The following is a 16,832-nucleotide window of genomic DNA, read 5'->3' as shown; positions in this document are numbered from 1 at the left end:
TTAGGGCATAGGCCTGGAGCACGACCTGTCTGACCCACCTAGAAATGGTGGCCGACGAGACCGCCAGACCTTTCTTAGGACCAATCACCGACACGAACAGTGAGTCCGACTTCCGAAACGGAGCCGTAGCAGACAAGTACACCCGTAGGGCCGGAACCACGTCCAAGGAATGCAAAGTGGCCTCCTTCGGGTTTTTCGGCCGAGGACACAAGGATGGCAAAACAATGTCCTCATTAATGTGAAAAGCCGAAACAACCTTTGGAAGGAATGACGGCAGCACCACCTTATCCTTATGGATGACCAAGTAAGGAGCCTTGCAAGTAAAGGCCGCCAGTTCAGATACCCGTCTGACCAAGGTAATTGCCACCAGAAAAACCACCTTCTGGGACAGAGTCAACAAAGGAATCTTCCGAATGTCCTCAAACGGAGCTTCTTGGAGCACCGAAAAAACTAAATTCAAGTCCCATGGAGGCAGTGGAGGACGCACAGGAGGGGCCACATGCCAGACCCCCTGCACAAACGTACGCACCAAGGAGTGCACCGCCAAGGGTCGCTGAAAGTAGACAGCTAGAGCCGAGATCTGACTCTTAACCGTACTTAAGGTGAGAGCCTGATCCACTCCACGCTGTAAAAAACAGCAGAATCCGGGACATCACATATGTATGGGGGTGCCACTTCATCCCTTCACACATAGAGATGTAGGCCTTCCACATACGATGGTAAAGCTTTCGTGAAGTGGACTTCCGTGCTCGTAGCATGGTAGAGATCACCGAGCCCGACAGACCTCGGTCCTTCAACACCTGGCTCTCAACAGCCATGCCGTTAAAGTCAGCAACTGTAAAGCAGGGTGAAAGATAGGACCCTGCGACAGAAGGTCTTCTCTCAGGGGTAGACGCCAGGGAACGTCTGGCACCAGACACACCAGGTCAGCGTACCAGGGACGGCGCGGCCAATCCGGAGCGATCAGGATTGTTGGTATCCCCTCGGCTTCCACCCTGCGCAGCAGGCGAGGAAGAAGCTGCAGGGGAGGGAAGGCGCATATTAGGCGATAGTGACCCCAAGGCGCCACCAACGCGTCTGCCCACGGGTCCCTCGACCTGGACACGAATCGTGACACCTTCCGATTGAGACGGGACGCTAGAAGGTCCATGTCTGGAGTGCCCAATTTTTGGCACAGGCTCTGAAACACTTCCGGGTGTAGCGACCAGTCTCCTTGGTCTAGCTTTTGGCGACTTAGGTAATCGGCTTGCCAGTTCAGCACCCCCGGAATGTACACCGCCGACAGAGCCGGAACGTAACTTTCGGCCCACCGAAGGATGTGCGCAACTTCCATCGCTGCAGCCGAGCCTTGTGTGCCCCCCTGATGATTGACGTATGCCACGGCCGTGGCGTTGTCGGACTGGATCCTGACCGGTCGGCCTTGCAGACCCAGAGACCACTTGGAGAGACACAACTTGATCGCTCAGAGCTCCAGCACATTGATTGGAAGGCGGGACTCCTCCTGAGTCCAGCGCCCCTGGGCTGACTGGACACCCCAGACACCCCCCCAGCCTGAGAGGCTGGCATCCGTCGTGATCACTATCCAATGACACGGCAGAAACGATTTTCCGGTCCGAAGTACCGGAGATGTCAGCCACCACACTAAAGAGGACTTGACCAGTCGACTCACCCGAATCTGGTAATCCAGAGACGAAGGAAGTTTGTTCCAACATGACAGAATCTCTTTCTGCAACACTTGAGTGTGGAATTGGGCATACGGAACTGCCTCGAGAGAGGCCACCATCAGACCCAGCACCCTCATGCAAAAGCGAAGCGACGCCCATTTCTGGGTCGCCAACCGCTGCACCGCAGATTGCAGAGTCTGCAGTTTTTCCGTTGGGAGAAAAACTCTCGCCTCTGAGGAATCCAGGACCAACCCCAGATATTCCAGCCGCTGAGACGGTACCAGTACCGACTTCTGGATGTTCAGCAGCCAAACTAATTCTCGGAGGGTCTGACAGGTGATAGACACATCCTCTTCTAACTCTGAGCTTGAGGAAGCTCTCAGAAGAAGGTCGTCCAGGTATCCCACGATAGCGATCCCGCACTGCCGTAGCAGGGCCAGAATCAGGGTGAGCACCTTGGTGAAAACCCTCGGTGCTGAGGCCAGGCCGAACGGGAGGGCCACAAATTGAAAGTGGTCCTCCCCGACCGCAAATCGCAGAAACCTCTGGTGTTTTGCGCATATTGGGATATGCAGGTACGCGTCCTTGATATCCAAGGACGCTAGGAAATCTCCCTGATGAAGCGCTGCTATTACTGAGCGAATCGACTCCATCCTGAATCTTTGCACTTTGACAAAGCAATTGAGGGCCTTGAGGTCCAGGATTGGACGGACCCCATCCTTCTTGGGGACTACAAACAGATTGGAGTAAAACCCCTCAAACCGTTCCGTTGAGGGAACCGGCACAATCACTCCCCTGACCAGCAGATCCTGGACAGCCCCTAACAGATCCTTCAGGCGACCCGGAGGTTGGAGGGAAAAAATCTGTTTGGTGGTCAAGAGAGAAATTCTATCTTGTACCCCGAGGAAACTACTTCGCAAACCCAACGGTCGGAAAGAAGAGACCACCACCGAGCCGCGAATTCACGAAGCCGGCCCCCCACCTGAGATGCAGGCGGGGGCAGACCTTCATGCAGAGGCAGGCTTGTCCGCAGGCTTGTTGGGCTTTGCGGAACCAGGTGCGCTTTTGCCCTTCAGTGGACGTCTTAGCACCCTGGAAACGTTTTCCTGCCGCGCTTGGCGGGCGAAAAAAACGCTTGGGGGTAGTAAAAGAGGGTCCTTGCTTGTGGCGAGGCTCCTTACCCTTCCCAGATTGCGGGAGCAGAGTGCTCTTACCGCCTGTGGCATCTTTTATGATGTCATCCAGGGATGCCCCAAAAAGCTGTTCACCCTTAAAGGGTAAGTCCACCAGGGACTTCTTAGAGGACTGGTCCGCAGACCAACACTTTAGCCACACAAGGCGGCGCAGTACCACCGCGTAGGCGGAGGCCCTGGAAAGCAAGGAGAGCGTATCCAGGGCCGACTCACAGACAAATTTTAGGCCTTGCACCAACTGGTCGGCCAGGTCCACAGAGAGCTCAGAAGCATTCTGCGCCTCCAGCTCCTGCACCAGGGACTTAGCCCGTTCGGCGAGTGTCTGTGACACCAGAACCCCCGGCCAAACCCGGTCTCACCGCTGACCCCACCACTGTGAATATGGAGCAGGCCACAGCCTCAGCTCTCCTATCTGCGGGGTCCTTAAATGCGGGAGCCCCTTCCACAGGCAACGTGGTGGCCTTGTTCAGCCTGGACACAGGGGGGTCCACTGACGGAGGACATACCCTTTTGAGGAGGATTTCCTAAAAAAGTGGGTAACGGACTGCAAAGTATTTTGGCACTGCAAAAACTTTCTGCGGCCGTTCCCATTCCTTGTATAACAGTGTGTCCAGATATGGAACACAAGGAAACACTTTTGCGTTGCGGGGTGGCTTGCGGAACCCAAAAGAGACCGGCATGTCTGATGCCTCCGCCAAATCCTCAAGTTGAGTGTCCCGCACTGCAGTGACAAGAGCTCCAACAAATTCCTTATCACGCTTAGACCCTGAAGCAGAGTCATCCTCACTGTCCGTGTGGGCCAAGTCTGCCTCATCTGACATGACAGAACCAGGGCCAGATGCAATAGCAGGGCCTGATTCCGTGTCAGAGACATCCACAGAAGCAGGTGCAGGGAGGGGGCGCTTTTTACCCCCCTTCTGGCCACTTGCCGCTTCAATCCTGGCAACAAACGCCTCCAGGACTGCTGCCATAGCATCCATCGAGGCGGCAGGAGCAGGGGCACTAAGGGTTAATTCTGGCATGGTCGGGTAGAAGCCTCTGGTTCAGACTCCATGCTGACCCACCTGTATATGCCACCTCAGTACTGCAGAAAAAAACGGGACCCACCGGTCACCCTCCCGGCTGACACAGAGAGCAGGGCACCCCCCAGGGGACTCACCACCCTGAAGTCTCTCTTTAACAGAACAGTAATTACAGTCATAGCGCACTGACCCACAGTCATTAGGACGGCTTCGGTTGAACAGACAACAGCACACACACACAAACAGTTCCTGCTGAGCCGGTCAAAATTACAGTGGTTATGCTGTTCATACCACACTTAATCACAAGATTCCTTTTCTGTATTTCTGCAAAAACATTGCTGTTCTCTATCTCCGCCTTTTGATTGTGTCCCCAATGCAGCTATGGATTTTGCAGCTGTGGTGGCAACTCTGCACATGCTCAGTTTTCAGTGTGTTTCTATGCTAAGCATTTCCTCCCTATCACATCTGAGCGGCCCAAGCAACTATAGAGTCAAACGTGTGGGTGTATACACAGTAGTAAATGACAGCCCACTCCCTCTCTCCTCCTCCATGACCACTAACCAGCTAAACACAAATGGGGGTGGGATATTACATCTTAACTGATGGAGGCTTCTCCTTCCTGCTATTCTAAGACACAGGCTGGGGGGGCGTGACAGAGCCTGTGACTGGCAGAAATCAGCCATGTTGCTGTTAAAAAAGTAATAAACGTTTGATTTCAAATATAGTTTATTGATATTATTTATTTTTACTCTTTATTCTAAAGGCTTTTTTTTTTTTTAAATGCGATCAGCAACAGAGGACTAGAAGCTCCTCTTGCCTCTGTTCCCTGCAGACAGGCTGAGAAATAGCTGGGTCCTGTGACACCTGTATATAGATTAGGAAAAAGGTACTTAGATTTTTTTTCTTATTAAATTACAGTGCCATCATCCATATACAGAACGAGAAGGGACGATGCAAATTAAACAGTGTGCGTTTAGTATCACTTTAACTAATCACAGTTGGCTTTGTTGTAGTAATCAAACACATGAATCTTGATTGGCTACCCAGAGCTTATTTTGCGAGTTAGTCTGTGTTCTGCTTCACAGCTCTTCTGTGTACTGTTACCTTGTCTGTGATAATCCTGTATCCTTTTCATATTTGCAGCTACACTATGCACCATCTCTTCTCTGTCCCATTCATCAGTACTTTACTATTGAAATGTGTCTATGCCCATATCCTGAGTTCATTATTTTGCCCTTGAACACAAGTAAATGCCTTATTGTGAGCCTGTCTCTTAGATGGCTAAATCATTAATCATTCACATCATCAGCATGGATCCCCACAATGATCTATTGACTACAGGAAAGCCTATTGTGTCTCTAACTACTGAACCATTTATCTTAACCTGGGGATAACTCCAGTCTGCCATCCTAACTATGAGCTTTACCACCTAGCCACCCAGATTGACCTCAAACAAGAATGTAGCTAATGACATCTGAAAAGTTTATATTTCTGTTCTTCACGCAGTTCCATGTTAGAACGATTATTTTAAAGTGGTTGTAAACCCCATTCATGAAATTTGACCTAGGCACATATATCTGTAGTGTTTTCTTATCCCTCTCCAAAGCTCTAAGTGCCATGTCTTTCTGTTGCTCCGTTCCTCTGTTATCAGCAGCGTCACTTTTGACAAGTTCTCCTACACACATAAGAGCAGCTGAGAATTTGTGTGTGTGTGTGTGTGTGTGGGGGGGGGGGGGGGGGGCTTAGAGGTAGATAAGCAGAGAGCTTGTCTATTCGCTCCTCTGCCTATATGGAGGGGGGGGGGTGTGCCTTTCCTCCAATCAGCTCACATACAGTGTAAGCCCAGACTCCACACCCACTGCTGGAAGAGGAAATAAGATTTCTAACACGACCTGTATTTTCCAAAGAATGTAGAAAGGGAAAGACAGCAGATATACATGTAAGGTTACTTTCACACTGGGGCGTCACAGCGCTGGCATTAAAGTGCGAACCGCCAGCAAAGCGCCACTGCAGCAGCGCTTTGCGGGCGGTTTTAGCCCATTTCCGGCCGCTAGCGGGGGTTAAAAGCACCCCACTAGCAGCCGGAAAAGGGTTAAAACCTCCCGCAAACCGCCACTGCAGTGGCGCTTTGTTGGCGGTTCAGAGGCGCTGCCCATTGACTTCAATCAATGGGCAGGGGCGCAGTAGGAGCGGTGTACTCACACTGGAGTGAAAGGAGCGGCCCTTTTAGGGCACTTTGCAGGAGCGCTATAGCGCCTGCAAATCGCCCCAGTGTGAAAGAAACCTTAAAATTACATAGGGAGATTTGTTTTATCTCTGTGGATCATTTGAGGCTGTTCACTTCCCTGGGTATAGGAGAGGGTTTACAAGCACTTTTAGTAAAGTTTGTCTAAGGTCAAAACTATTTTTTTACCTGTAAAGCAAGGAAGGGCTAGAACCTCTGTGAGGTTTTTTTTATTGTTCTTAGTCCCTGCCTGAGATATTCACCCTCTATGTTTGTCTTGGGGACCATCATTGCCAGAACAGGAAATAAAGGGAAAAACAAACGTTTACGGTTGCCATTGGAACAAGAGTTAAATGGAGATCTTCCAATAAGGACACTTGTCCCAGTGACAACTGTCCACAAAGTGAATTTCCCCTCACTATAGAGAGGTTTCAACACCTTCTATGTTGTCTCTGGGGCAAAGAAAGATAAACAAAATAAAACTTTTTATCCAAAAAACAAATATTTTTTTTTTAGATATACTTTTGTCTCCTGTACAGCATCACTCAGACTGGAAAGGTGAGGGTCAGGTCTGCAAGCCTATCAGGCTGCCCTGCACCGCACAGTACTGCTCATCTAAAAACAGAAGTTTCCTGAAAAGTTATGCCCGGTACATAGTGCAAGCTTTTTTTGGTTCAACCCAGCAAGACGAAAAAAAAAAAGACAGATTACCGTAATAATGCATACATGATATTGTTGTGGTAATCTCCCTCTGCCAGAATACACTCATCAGTGCTTGCAGCCATTGGCTGCAAGTGCTGATCGCATGCAGAGTTTCCATGATGTCCCTTTGACAAAACCTGGTTGTTAGACTGGGTTCTATTGGAAAAGACAGCAATAAACACGGACCGAAAGTCGGACAATTCCCAGGAACTGGACGACTTCCGATCATTTTGTACCCAGCTTAAAAAGCAGACTGGCGGTCTAATCAATATACTGCAACTCTTTTATTGTCTGACTGGCTGGGGCAGACCTTACAACAGGCTGGGTTTATCAACTGCAGCATAGCCTGCAATGAAAAAAAATAAGTTTTTATTTTTTTCTGTTAAATTTTTTGTAAATAAGTAAGTTTTCTCTTTCAATTACGGGCACTGATATGGCGGCACTGATGGGCACCGATGAGATGGCACTGATGGACATCAATGAGGTAGTACTGACGGGCACAGATGAGGTGGCACTGATTGGCGGCGCTTGTATGCGGCACTGATGGGCACACATAGGCGGCACAGATGGGCACACATAGGCGGCACAGATGGGCACACATAGGCGGCACAGATGGGCACACATAGGGGGCACAGATGGGCACTCATGGGCGGCACAGATGGGTGGGCACTGGGCATGGATGGGCACTGTGGGGTGGCACTGATGGACACTGTAGGGTGGCACTGATGGACACTGGGGCGGCACTGATTAACCTATGTTGCCAGTCAGTGCCCATTTGTGGGCACTGATTGGCATCTTTTTTTTTTAATGCTTTTTTTTTTTTACAGCCTTTTTTTTTTTTTTTTTTTACAGCCTTTTTTTTTTTTACAGCCTTTTTTTTTTTATCTGCCCTTCCCTGGTGGTCCAGGGTGGGCTTCCCTGGTGGTCCATGTGGCGATCCGAGGGGGGGCTGCGCTGATAAACAATCAGCGCGAACCCCCCCTGTCAGGAGAGCAGCCGTTCGGCTCTCCTCTACTCGCGTCTGTCAGACGCGAGTGAGAAAGAGCCGTCAACGGCTCTTCCTGTTTACATCGTGATCAGCCGTGATTCGACACGGCTGATCACGTGGTAAAGAGTCTCCGTGAGAGACTCTTTACCGAGATCGGTGTTGCGGGGTGTCAGACTGACACCCCGCAACAACGATCGCCGCGATGCGCGCCCCCGGGGGCGCGCAGCGGCTCAGAATCCTGAGGACGTTATATGACGTCCGGTCAGGATTCTACAACCACTTTGCTGCCGTCAATCTGTCATTGGCGGGCGGCAAGTGGTTAAAGGAACACTAAAGGTTCGTTTTTTATTAGAGCAATTGATTGCTGTAAGCTAGAGCATTTAAATATCACTTACCTCGTTTTTCCTTTTGACCTCCAAAATACAGTAATCCAGGTTTGAAAATGCCATTTCCTGTCACTCCTCTTCTTGCTTTCCACCAGCATCTGAGCCGTTTTGCATGGTGGAAAGCAGAATGTGCTCACCCCCTCCCTATGACTACAGCCCTGCGTGAAGATGCTCTCTTATCCCTCACAGGCATGGAGGCTAAGCCTAATGGGAACTGTAGTTCCCATTAGGCCGTGATGTAGCAAGAATGAATGCGCACCGCAAACCAGGAAGTCAGTGAGAATAACAATTCAGGAGTGACGGAGGTGGATAAAACAGCTCGATTTCAACAGGTATCAAACTAGTTATAATGCAAAACATTATTTTTTACTTTATCAGCTACTGTCAGACTTTAATTTAAGAGGAAAATATTTTTGTCTTTACAACCCCTTTAAGGATTAAAGTTGAGAAACGGGGGGAGGGGGTGTTCTGCTGTCGTAAATGACATCTTACATTAAAGTGAGAAGCGGGGGGTACTTCTTGCCTCTTCTCCTATGCAGCCAGCGAGTTGAGAAGCGCGGAGAGGGGCCTAAAATTACTTCTCACCAGGCGGGGCCTCTAGTAATTTGGGGGGCCCTCCGCAGCTTTGCGGGGCCCTAAGCGGCTTGCATAGTGAGTCAATAGGGCGGATCAGCCCTGACAATAATCACCATAGCAGGGATGCCCTCACAGAGGTTTCTGTGCATAGACTGCCATGGATTCCAGCAGGAGGATGTGTATGGGGTGAAGGCAACAGTAGAAAACACAGTTAATAGTAGCACTTCATTTATCATAAGCCAATCAAATAAATAGACTAACCACAACTTGCAGCATCCGATCATTCTGGTTTCCCGGACTCTCAGCCATCATTTGGTTTAAAGTCTGTATCAGGGTCTTCCCCAAAAGAATTATAGATCCAAACATGGCAATAATCCCAAACACCATTCCTAAATTGAACCTGAAAAATTAGAACGCATGTAAGGACCTTGAAGGTAGCTGGTACAATGCTTAAAGTATAACTAAAGTCAAATGCTTAAACCCCCCTGGCAGGCTTTATCGCTGTCTGTGCCTCCGTTAGGGAAATTCACCCTCTCTATTCGTCCTGTTTACTATGATTATTGAAAGTAAAAGAAAAGAAAACATACCAAATTGTTGATACCAGAACAGGAATAGAGGGGAAATCTTCCAATGGAGACACTAGTTCTGGTGACCCCCTGGGATTCCCTCATTTTGGAAGGATTTCCTCTCACTTCCTGTTTTGGCTATGGGACAGGAAGTGAAGGAAAATCTCCTCAATGGGACACAGGTGGCGAAAAAAAAAAAAAAAAAAAAAAAAAAAATAAAAAAACTTACAGTGGTTATAACCCTCCCTTACTTAAATAATAACCTTACCTCCCTCCCACTAGATAGATAGATATACCTGTATCTGAAATATTGTGTCATACCCCTGAAAGCTCCTGTATTAGATTACATGATACGTTATAGGGTAGCTCCATAATATATTATATATATATTGTGGGAGCCCACTAGAGATCACCAGCCAGCTGTTTGTAAAAGTAACCAATATTTAATGTGTACTCAAAAACAAACAAAAACAGCTTCTTTCAGCAAGACAGTCCATAATTCTGGTATGAGGAGAATAAATGTTGGCTCACCACCAGAATACAGATCTCACACCAGGGTTTAGCGTTCCCATCTGCCTTGCTTTGCCGCAAAGAGCGCAGCATTTCAGCAGTGTCTCAGTTGCCAGACAGCTCACACTTGCTCATATCTAAGAACCTCTCTGCTCTACGAGACACCTGCTGGCCGTTTCCTGTTCTTCTTCTAGACTCTGCTGCAGATTGGTAAATCTCTTCTGGAACAAAGTCCCTGTAATCATGTTTTGAGGCTCTTTACCACCTAAAGCGTCTCCAAGACTCCAAATTTCAGTTCCCAAATGAGGACTTACTAATCCTGAGAGCACTGTAAATGAGTCCTCTATTTCCAGGCAGAATACCCCAGAATCCCTCAATCTGCATGGTTAAGAATCCCTGAATATGCAAAAATTGCATTTAAAGTGATATTAAAGTCTTAGTTTTGTCTTGCTCTGTGTGGTGGCTTTGCACAGAACAACCCAGATCCTCCTCTTCTCATGTCCCACAGCGGTGCTACTGGCCCTTCCCTCCTGCCAAGTGACCCCACAGCAAATAGCTTGCTATGGGGGCAACCGAGCCGCTGCTCTGTGTGTCCATTCAGACATGGCCCTGCCCCCTCTCTCTCCTCATTGGCTCACTAAATTTGATTGAGAGCAGCCAATGGTCAATACCTCCTGTCCAGGACCCATCCCTTGTATCCTGTACAATGGGGGACCCCAAACCCTGGGCCACTGTCTGTGGCCTCTTTGAAGCCGGGCCATAAAGGCTGCCCTGTAAGAGGTGCACCGGAAGAGCAGAAAACCTACATCATCTCCCCCTGCCCACCCTGCATTACTGTTGATCTGCCTTCACAGCCGGGCCGTGAAGGCTGCTCTATCAGAGGTGCTAGGAGCAGTAGAGAGATTACATCATCATCATGTGAAACTGCACATTGCTTGGGTCAGGAGCCATAGCGCTGGTGACTTGCTGCGTCTGGTGGCAAGCAGCGGTGGCAAGTGACAAGCTGCATCTGGCGGCAAGTAACAGTGGCAAGTGACAAGCTGCAGCTGGTGAAAAGTGACAAGCTGCAGCTGGTGAAAAGTGACAAGCTGCAGCTGGTGAAAAGTGGCAAGCTGCAGCTGGTGAAAAGTGGCAAGCTGCAGCTGGTGAAAAGTGGCAAGCTGCAGCTGGTGAAAAGTGGCAAGCTGCAGCTGGTGAAAAGTGGCAAGCTGCAGCTGGTGAAAAGTGGCAAGCTGCAGCTGGTGAAAAGGGACATGCTGCATCTGGTGGCAGGCAACGTTGGCAACTGACACGCTGCAGCAGCTGGTGGCAGGCAATGGTGACAAGTGACACGCTGCAGCTGGTGGCAGGCAATGGTGGCAAGGGACACGCTGCAGCTGGTGGCAGGCAATGGTGGCAAGGGACACGCTGCAGCTGGTGGCAGGCAATGGTGGCAAGGGACACGCTGCAGCTGGTGGCAGGCAATGGTGGCAAGGGACACGCTGCAGCTGGTGGCAGGCAACGGTGGCAAGGGACACGCTGCAGCTGGTGGCAGGCAACGGTGGCAAGGGACACGCTGCAGCTGGTGGCAGGCAACGGTGGCAAGTGACACACTCGGGGCTCCCACTGATTCTAATAGGTAGATTCAGTAAGAGTTAGGTCGACTTATCAATAGATAAGTCGACCCAACTCAGAATCTACGCCGACCTATGTTTAAGCGTATGCTCAAACAGAGATACGCTTAAACATATCTAAGATTGCAATATTTTGGATGGCCGCTAGGTGGTGCTTCCATTGCGGTCGGCGTAGAATATGTAAATGAGGGGATACGCCGATTCACGAACGTACGCCCGGCCGACGCAGTACTTTTACGCCATTTGCGTAAGAGATAGGCCGCTTAAAGTTAGAGCTAGGCCCTAGTGGAATAGTAATGTTAAGTATGGCCGCCGTTCCCGTCGCAAAATTCGAAATTTTTACGTCGTTTGCGTAAGTCGTCCGCGAATCGGGATTTACGTTGTTTACGTCCACGTCAAAATCAATAGGCCCGTGCGGCGTACTTAGCCGCAATGCACACTGGTAAATGTAGGCGCCCGGCGCATGCGCAGTATAATAAAAACGTAAGGTCAAGCCTCATTAACATTAAACACACGCCCCCCCCCAACACATTTGAATTAGGCGCCCTTACGCCCGCCGATTTAGGCTACGCCGTCGTAACTTAGCAGGCAAGTACATTGTGAATCATGTACTTGCCTAGCTAACTTACGGCGGCGTCACTTAAAATTACTTAAGCTACGCCGCCGCAAAGTTGCGGCATTCTACCTGAATCTACCTATAAATTAGTCAAGTTTATAAGTTTATAAGACCCACCTCTTCTGAAAGACTAGAACGTCACTGGATGCAAAGCGCCTTGAGGTGATTTTGTTTGCATTTGTAGCGCTATACAAGTTATTCACTCACTCATTTAATTTTATAATTACAATGTAGTAAATGAAATAATGCGCTTCAATCATCCTAACACCATACCAACCACGATGTTGTGATGATTGAATCGCTAACACCAGCCATTCTCCTGGCAAATTGGCCACAGAGATCGACCCGCTGAATCCGGGGACCACTATACCTACCGATCCTTGGCATAATTTCCTTTCGAGAAACCACTACCTGGTGCCAAAAAGTTTGGGGACCGCTGCTGTAGAATATATACTAAACAGGAGAGCACAGTAGAATTAGAAGGAATCAGTAAACTGGAACCTAGCAGTGCCCAGTGCTTAGAATAAGCTCTGTATGAACAAAACAACAGCAAATGCCGACACTTACCATAAGTACAAGAAATGTGGCTTCCATCTTCCCCACTTATAAAACAGCCGATTGAAAACAGTGGTTTGCCAGCGAATATGGAACGGGGAGATGCTCAGTCCTCTAGACGAAAGCCATTCTTCATATGAGTTCTTGTATGATTTGGAGGACTACAAACAGAAGAAAAGATTTGATGTGTCATAAAACTGAGAGCAATTCATCTGTACACCTCACAGCCGAGTGCCACTTGTATGTAGCGTGTTCCGGTGTCATTCATTTGGATCGACACTTCATTGAACCAAGAAAATGCAGCTCTGATGCGCACACACCCGTTTCCATCATTTCTGGTCCTGATGTCACAGTGGTGTCACTGAGACACACAGCAAGGAGAAATCTCCCTAATGGAGTCACAGTAAGAGATAAAAACCTGACAGAGGTCCTAACCTTTTCCCACTCTATTTGAAGCTAGAAAAAATCTGGCAGACATCAAAGCTGAACTCCGGGCAGTTGTAAAAGGTGCACATTAAATCTGAATCACAGGTGTAGATATTATAGCATAGTATTGTATAATATATAGTATTACAGCATCGTCTATCAGCCACACCGGAGGGATCCCAATGGAAGCGGTAATCACTGCTGCATGATAACTGCTCACTCAGCATGGGCACCATTTTATATTTTATTTTATTTGCACTTTTTTCAAAGGCACTCCTTGATTGGACGAAGTGGGGGTGTGAGATCACGATCTCCACCCCATCCAATCAGATAATGCTTTGCAACGCTGAGAATAATGCAATGCATTTCGTGAATGATACCCATGTCGAGCGAGCGACCCATCCTTGTAGTTACTAGGCAGAAGGGCAGCTCGGCTTCAGACCCAGAAGACAGTGCCAGTCACCAGTGTGACTGCCATAAGACAGTGCCAGTGTAGTTATAAGGACCGATGTAACTATACAATAAAAATAAATAAAAAACATACCTGAAATTTGTCTTGAATGCTCTGAATTCAATAAAACATCTTTAATTGTATTTCTAAATAAATGCAATGTAAGCCAGGGCTTGACAAATGTGCTTAGAATCTAAGAGTCAGCGAAAAAAGTTAGGAGCCAGGTTTTTAAATCAGCTGCCCAGCGCCCAGAACTGCAGGTCTGGAGCATCGGGCAATAAGAATTGCTCACACCTGGTGCCAAGTGAAAAAATACAGGGAAAAAAACCCCAAAATAAAATACTTTTTTTGTTGTTGTTATAAGACAAATAAGTAATTTTTCTCCTTCGCTGATGTGCGCTGATGAGGCTGCACTGATGGGAATTGATGAGGCTGTACTAATAGGCAGTACTGATGGCCACTGATGAGGTGGTACTAATAGGCAGTACTGATGGGTGCTGATGAGCACTGATGAGGCGAAACTGATGGGCATTGATGAAGTGGTACTAATAGGTGGCACTGATGGGCATTGATGAGGCTGTACTAATAGGCAGTACTGATGGCCACTGATGAGGTGGTACTAATAGGCAGTACTGATGAGGTGGTACTAATAGGCAGTACTGATGGTCACTGTCGAGGCTGCGCTGATGGGCATTGATGAGGTAGTACTAATAGGCAGTACTGAAAAGTGCTGATGAGGCTGCACTGATGGGCATTGATGAGGTGGTACTAATAGGCAGTACTGATGGGAGCTGATGAGCACTGATGAGGCGAAACTGATGGGTATTAATGAGGTGGTACTAATAGGCAGTACCGATGGGTGCTGATGAGGCGAAACTGATGGGCACTGATGAGGTGGTACTAATAGGCAGTACTGATGGGCATTGATGAGGTGGTACTAATAGGCAGTAGGGATGAGCTCCGGCATGTTCGCACAGTCCACGTGCAGAGCCCGCCAGGAAGTCTGCCTGGCACTGCGCTAGCCACAGGTGGGGAGATATTTCCTGATCTTTGCAGCCGAGCATCAGGACAATGTCTCACTGCCTGTGATTAGCGCAGCACCGTGCAGACTTCCTGGCGGGCTCTACACATGGACTGTGCAAACACACCGGAGCTCATCCCCAATAGGCACTACTGATGGGTGCTGATGAGGCGAAAATGATGGGCATTGATGAGGTGGTACTGATGGGCATTGATGAGGTGGTACTAATAGGCAGTACTGATGGGTGCTGATGAGCACTGATAAGGCAGAACTGAGGGACATTGATGAGGTGGTACTAATAGGTGGCACTGATAGGCAGCAATGATGAGGTGGCACTCCACGTTCACTCAGCGGCAGTAAGGAAAGGGGAAAGGGTGACCAATAGAGCCCACAACCTCAACCCTAGCTGTCAAACTGAGAAGATTATGTCAGAGGTGGGCAGGCAGTGAGAAGAATCTGCACTCATCACAGCATCGCCCACCAGAGGAGAGTGCCAGTTCGCACAAAAGAGCATGTATCCCGCTCCAGCAGGCCGCGGCCTCAATTATCGGCCAGCCTGATCTTAGTACGCGCACCCGCTGCGGTGTAGCCTAGGTGCCAGAAGGCAATTTCCAGTAACCATTGCGACCTGGCATCTGGGTTTTATTGAGCCCTGAAGTAAGCATCTGAATGTGACCTAATAATAGCCTCTTGCGGCCCCTGTATAGCAGAGCTGGAGTATTTGAGAACAGAAGCAGCAGCACAAGTAGGCAATACGTTCATAGGCTCACAGGAAGCCTGCTGATAGGAGGAGAGTGCAGACTGACAGCGAGATGATCTCATACTGTGCTGCTTCTTCTTCTTTCACTGTCCAGTCACCAATTGGGGTGGGTTCATGACAACTTGGGCTCAGAGAAAGTGGGTTGAATGATGATGGGCATTAGTCTGTGACATCTAGTGGCAGAAAAAAAGTACTGCGGGCAAAATCTCTGGCTTGCAGATAAATACTGCAGAAAAACCTGCTTTGTTATGTTCTCTTTTAATAAGCTATTTTATTATAAATACTTTTTACAGGAATATTTTGTGTTCTTGTAAAATGTCCTCCACTGAATGGATGACCATGACAAAACTACTTCCTAAATGTAGAGCCAAGAGAGAGTTAATGCAATAAAAGCTCCCTGAGACATATATACATTGGTAATGTGTTCTTCCCTGGATCCCGCCCCCCTCATTCATGTACACACTGCCAATCATGTGACTACACAACATGCGGAGGAAGGAAGGCTCTTCTCTGTGTGATCTCACCGTCAGTAAAGTATCGGCCAGATAAATGGCACACCATCCTCCCAGCACCACCACCACCAACGGGATCGGGATCATCGCCACTGACAGATCGCCATCCAACCAGAAGAACACTCCGGAACTCGGCGCACTCAGGAACTCCACGTGCCCGGCAACTGTTCCGAGCCGGACACTTCCGTTCCAAGAACCAAACCATACTGTTTAGTGATTGGCTGCCGACTGCTTCAGTGTACTGTCATGTTTAATGCGGGCGGAAGCAGTGTGCTAGACGAGGCAATGTGTGGTTGGCTCAGGCTGGAGCGCTGGGCTTGCCAGTACCTGAAGACGTTAGAGATATTTTTATGTATTTTATCTTTTTTTTTTTTGCATTTGCAAGTATACCTGTCAGAATTTAGTGAGCAACGAGTGTGTAAGAAAAACAGCCAAGACAAAACATATTAGAATATCATTTTTTTTAAAGATGAAAACACACTTAAGGCAGAACTTTACTAACAACTTGATAAAAAAGAGTGGCCCGGATTCAAGAAGCAATTGCGCCTGCGTAACCATAGGTTACACAGCGCAATTGCTTACTTGCCCCGGCGTTACGAATGCTCCTGATTCAGGAACATCGTAACGCCGACTGCAGCCTAAAATCTGCGTGGCATAAGGGGCTTATGCCACGCAGATTTTAGGCTGCATTCTTGCGATGGCCGCTAGGGGGCGCTCCCATTATGCTCAGTGTATAGTATGCAAATTGCATACTAACACCGATTCACAATGTTGCGCGAGCCCTGCGTACGCAATTTACGTCGTTTCCGTACCGCGTGTTTAGCGGAAGGCTGCCCCTTCTAATAGCAGGGACAGCCAATGCTAAAGTATACCTGACGTTCCCGCGTTGCGACGTTCGATTTTTACGTAATTTGCGTAAGTGATTCGTGAATGGCGCTGGACGCCATTCACGTTCACTTTGAAGCAAATGACGTCCTTGCGACGTCATTTGCCGCAATGCACGTCTGGAAAGTTTCCAGACGGAGCATGCGCTCTAAGCTCGGCGCG

General features: G+C 48.6%; 1 protein-coding gene across 1 annotated transcript in view; it reads right to left on the bottom strand.

The window, feature by feature from the left end:
* MBTPS2 (membrane bound transcription factor peptidase, site 2) overlaps nt 1-15,977 on the bottom strand; it is an 82,283-nt gene extending 66,306 nt beyond the window's left edge. Inside the window, exons 1-3 of the mRNA XM_040338250.1 lie at nt 15,798-15,977; nt 12,628-12,776; nt 9,017-9,155 (exon numbers count right to left, since the gene is read on the bottom strand). Coding sequence (XP_040194184.1) covers nt 9,017-9,155; nt 12,628-12,776; nt 15,798-15,872 — 363 coding nt within the window. The 5' untranslated portion in view covers nt 15,873-15,977. The remainder of the gene's footprint in view (nt 1-9,016; nt 9,156-12,627; nt 12,777-15,797) is intronic.
* Between the last annotated feature and the right edge of the window lie 855 nt (nt 15,978-16,832).

Source organism: Rana temporaria, chromosome 2 (assembly GCF_905171775.1).
Source record: "Rana temporaria chromosome 2, aRanTem1.1, whole genome shotgun sequence".
NCBI lineage: Eukaryota > Metazoa > Chordata > Amphibia > Anura > Ranidae > Rana > Rana temporaria.
Note: the sequence above shows the minus strand (reverse complement) of the source record. Positions and strands in the feature narration are given on the sequence as shown.